Here is a 5,313-nt window from a genome sequence, read left to right as displayed (position 1 = left end):
AACTTCTCAAGAATTACCTAGCTTTTCTATCAATTATGAATCATTTAGGTTGACATTTTAATGAAGTTGTTATTGTGCAGCAAATGGAGATTTATACTATGGTCTATTCTGATTAATTTTATCACTTCATTGCAAGTTTTGTTTTGACACAATGTATACTCATTTTTTTGCAGAGAACTTGCTGGTTACCAAGGATATCATAAAAATTGCTGATTTTGGCCTAGCACGTGAGACCAGTTCACAACCACCCTACACTGAGTATGTCTCCACATGGTGGTAAGTGCTTTCAACTTTTGTATGTAAATTGTTCAGTTGTGTGTTGTGCAGTTTATAAGTACCATTTTATTTACTGAATTTTCTGTCACTCATTTAGACATGTGGGCAGTGGGCGCTATAATGGCTGAACTGTTCTCTCTTCGTCCTCTTTTCCCTGGTGCCAGGTAGTCTCTCTCTCTCTCTCTCTCTCTCTCTCTCAAATACGATCTTCCGTCGAAGATCTTATGTCGTGTTATCGATCTTAAGTGTCTGGTAATGTTTATCTTTTTTTGGTTCCTTATGTTGTGTTATGTATTCTTGATTGGTAATGTTTATCTAATAATTCTCAGTCCTGGTTTTTGTGAATCTACTTCAAGTTTCAAATGGCACTTTCAAACATGTGCTACTGAGCTACTGTACCAATTTCAATATGATAATGCCTGAATTCAAAAGGAAAAGAAAGAAAATAGAAAACAAGTACTTTAGTAGTACAAAGAGTCAACTTTGAAAGTTTGACACATTGTAATTTAATATTATATATTGATGGGTAAATTACTTTAATTAGTAAGAATCTCTAATCCACAAATGTTTGTGTTTTGGCTGCTGGAATCAGACTATTTCGTGAACAATATTGTATGACAAGAAGAGTGGAACTAATTTGCTTCAATGACAAGAAAATTAATAGAATATTGGATACCGGAAGATATCGAAACATTATGGATATGAATGCTGGGTTGGGTAGTTTTGCTGCAGCTATTCAATCTCCTAAGTTATGGGTCATGAACGTTGTGCCTACCACAGCTGAGAAAAGTACCCTGGGGGTCATATATGAGCGCGGCTTGATTGGCATTTATCATGATTGGTATCGCTTTCTAGCTTCTTTCTTGGGTTATATTTATGGCATCTTTTCGTTTAATGTTGAAATATATGATGTAGCTGTACGAATCTTATACTATTAGTTGGATTCCTTATTTATGTTTGTATTTTTCAAATTCAGGTGTGAAGCCTTTTCAACATATCCAACGACATATGATCTCATTCATGCCAATGGCCTCTTTAGTCTGTACAAGGATAAGTAAGTGTTTATTTGGTCAAACCACTATTCAACTAATTATCTAATTCAATTCTAAATCCTCTCCTGCATCTTCTTATCTTGCAATTATAGTTTTCCTTATATGACCTTCAAAGATGACTCTTGATCATAAGGTTCAAAAAATAGAGTTTTCTGAATGTTTTGATCAATTACTTGGTTCTGATTTTCCTCTTTTTGCGTCCATTCGTAAGCCTCAAGCATATTTGTTTGATGAAATGCAGATGTAATGCAGAAGACATTCTTCTGGAGATGAACCGGATCTTGCGGCCAGAAGGCGCCGTCATATTCCGCGATAAAGTCGATACCTTAATAAAGGTAAAGAAAATAGTTGCAGGAATGAGATGGGATACCAAAATGGTTGACCATGAAGATGGTCCTCTTGTTCCTGAGAAGATACTAATTGCTGTAAAGCAGTATTGGGTTGTTGATGGAAATTCCACTTCTACACAATAATCACTGAAGACCAAGTTAAATTACAAGCGTGCCCTTAAGCTTCCAGCACCTTTCTGTTTGAACTGAAGCCTTTGACAGTGGCTTTGTTATGAAAGTATACAAAAAAAAAGAGGGACCTAAGGCTACGCTTATAAAAAGTAGCTATGGTATACAATGTGGCTACGCTTTACAAGTGATGCAGTAGCGTTGAAAAGCGTAGCCTATTCTGGAAAAATGAAAGCTGAAAAGTGTAGCCTTTGGTCTTGGACAGCATCACTTGAAAAGCGTAGCCTATTCCCAAATGCCAAAAGCGTAGCCCTTGGTGCAGAAAAGCGTAGCCTTTGAGAATAGGCAACGGCCGAATAGGAATCACCCCAAAAAGCGTAGCCGTAGCCCAAAAAGCGTAGCTGTAGCCTAAGGCATCATTTTTTTTCACTTTTGGCTACACTTTTCAAGTGTACCTGAATGGGTGTTTTTCTTGTAGTGTAACGTAAGAAGCAAGCATGGTCGACAACGTTAGTGACACCCAACATTGTCACTAACGTTAGAAGCAACCACACAACCCCCCAAGGAGCCACGTTAACTTCCACGTTAACTTAGTTAACGTGGAAGCTAACGTTGATGAGTGAAAGAATGGCCAACGTTAGTGACACTCAACATTGTCACTAACGTTGGGGATGGATAACACCCCTAACGTCCTGAGCTAAAGTCTCTGCCCACTTCACATTTTCTCTCTGCAAGTAAAGCCAAGCCCAAATGAAGAAGAGAACTGCTTCAAACTCAAGATCCAAAGGCCCAAGACTTGAAGAGCCAACTAGAAGCTGAGAGAAGTAGTATATATAGGAGTAGCTTTGAATTGTTGAAAGAGTTCTGGAGGTTGGAAAAAGAGAACTACTCTCTGTATTTTACTTTCTCTGCATTTTCTAGTTTTATGATGTATTCTCCATCTTTGTTTTCATTTTCAAGAAATATGAACAACTAAACCCCTTTCATTGGGTTAGGGAGCTCTGTTGTAATTTGATGGATCAATACTAATTTTCATTATTCTTCTTCTATCTTTTCTCTTGATTTTACTTGAAAGCTTTCGATCTTCATCCAATTGAGTAGTTATCTTGGAAAAGAAGCTATTCAAACTTGGATCTCTTTTCAACCTTGAAAGAGGAATGAAGAGATCAAGCTAGAAATGCTTTCTCATGCTGGACCAAATTGGGTTTGGATGGGTATGTGACTATAACCCTCTCAATACTTGATTTGGGAAATGCATGTGGTATAATCAGTGACCATACTTCATCTCTTCTCATGAGCAATTGACCAAGGAATTGGCTATTGATCAAGACTTGAGAGATTGAATTGCAAGAAATTGTAATTCAATCAATTAAGATTGCCAAGGAGATCAATGAGTGCATTGATTGAGGAATAGATGAAAATGAACTTGATCCGGAGAATTGCAACATCTCCTAAGCCCAATGAACTCCCTATCTCTGATCTTACCCATTCTCTTTAATTTCTGCCATTTACTTTTATGAGCAAATCCCCCATTCCCATTTACAATTCTGCAATTTATTTTCAGTCATTTACTTCCAGTCCTTTAATTCTAGCATTTACTTTTTTGTTATTTACATTCCCACTATTTTATTTTCTGCAACTCTCAACCCAAATTCTGGATTCGCTCAACTAGAACATTCTTCTAACTAAAGTTGCTTGATCAATCAATCCCTGTGGGATTCGACCTCACTCTATTGTGAGTTTTTACTTGACGACAAATTCGGTACACTTGCCGAAGGGAGATTTGTTGCGAGACAAGTTTTCCGTGCATCACTCCTTCACTGCAGACATGGCCGTTCTACTATGGTGCATCCTTACAGACCAGCCTCTGAATGTACCAAGACACATCCGGAATGCCATGGGACACGTACAGATTGCGGGCAACTTACCTTTTCCCACCTTGGTCTCAGATCTCGTCTCAGCAGCCGGAGTCGCCTACAGAGCTGGGGACACCAAAGCCATGCTTCCACGGGATGATCAGTACGTCCCTAACGGAAAATATATTAGACTTCCAGCAACCACTACTAGCCAACCTACCGAACCGGCTGAGGACATTCCTCCTTCCGCACCACAAGCACCTACAACAACCCAACTGCTCCATTAGATACTTGAAAAGTTGGATCGGCAGGAACAGAAGACTAAGCTAAGAGAGCGCCATAACAAGCGCCGATTCACATACCTTAAGGAGCTGATTATGGGAAAATTCAAGGACTCAGACACCCAGGACTCCACTTCCTTTACCAGCACAGGGAGCCATGACGGTCCCGACTGTGGAGATATTGCTACCAGCCCACCCTTGTTCCTGACAGATGGCACCGAGGATGGTGCAAAGCCTTAAGTGTGGGGAGGTCGGTCAGTACCTGACTTCCGGAAGTAATTTCTCTTCCCTAACACCAATAAATTAGGATATTTAGTTAGTTTTTCTTTTGTAGAATAGGATAAATTACATAGTAATAGATTAGTTGCATGCATGTTCTACTTGATTGAAAAGACAATAAGTTTCTTCTAAGACCCTATCTTTAGAACAAAATTTCACTAATTTTAATCAAAACTTTTATGTTAAAATTGCTTGAAGTTGTATTTGGAACATGATTTTTGAGCTAAAGAACACACAACCTGTGAGATTTGAGCCCAAATGCATGGTTACATTATTTAACCATAATTATTTTATTCTTGTGTGTTTACTTCTATATGATTGTAATCAACATTTTGTTTCATCCTATATGTCCAATGTTTAATATATTTATATGTTTGCATATGATTGAGGCCATTACTTGTTTAAACTCACTTATCCAAATTAAGCCTACCCTTTCAATTACCTTTGTTAGCCACTTTGAGCCTTTAAATCCCATTTGTTCTGTATTTTATCACATTACTAGCCTTAAGTGGAAAAACAATTTTATACCCCCAATTTAATCTTTGGTTAGCTTAAGATAGAATTGTGTGTGTTAATTAAGTATGGAAAATTGTGGGAACAAAAGATAATAAGGGAATATGTCATGATAATACAATGGAAATTTGGGTACCTACTCATGTGAAACTATAAGAATTAAAAATCTATGTGCATTGATTAGCTATGTTTATTTTTAGTTTATGTTGAAAAAAAAATCCAAAAATATTCAATAAATAATTAAGGGGACAAAATTACCCCAATGCTAAGTTAAGAATTCAAAGATCAATGCATGTATGATAAAATTAAAATAAAAAGTTGATACATGAGTATGGAATGTGAAAGAGAAATTTTGGGTAGCTGGGTGTGAATTTAAGTTATATAGAATATATATGTTAGGTTGAAGCTTGGGTTAATTAAAGATTCAATTTATAAGCTTACTTAGCCATATATGTATCCTTACCCTTACCTTGGCCCCATTACAACCTTGAAAAGACCTCATGATGTTTGCATTAATATATTAAATGTTGTTGATTGGTTAGGTGAAGAACAAAAATTAGAAAGCATGATTAGAGAAGGATAGAGTGATTGCCCTATA

The 5,313-nt window shown here is 37.1% G+C and overlaps 1 protein-coding gene across 1 annotated transcript; it reads left to right on the top strand.

Moving 5' to 3' along the window:
* LOC107641851 (probable methyltransferase PMT2) lies at positions 957-1,893 on the top strand. Its single transcript, XM_016345276.2, has 3 exons — positions 957-1,117; positions 1,253-1,330; positions 1,570-1,893. The coding sequence occupies exons 1-3, from the start codon at positions 972-974 to the stop codon at positions 1,799-1,801; spliced, it is 456 nt and encodes a 151-aa protein (XP_016200762.1). The 5' UTR covers positions 957-971; the 3' UTR covers positions 1,802-1,893.

This window comes from Arachis ipaensis, chromosome B05, assembly GCF_000816755.2.
Source record: "Arachis ipaensis cultivar K30076 chromosome B05, Araip1.1, whole genome shotgun sequence".
Taxonomy (NCBI): domain Eukaryota; kingdom Viridiplantae; phylum Streptophyta; class Magnoliopsida; order Fabales; family Fabaceae; genus Arachis; species Arachis ipaensis.
This window is presented reverse-complemented; position numbering and strand designations above follow the sequence as displayed.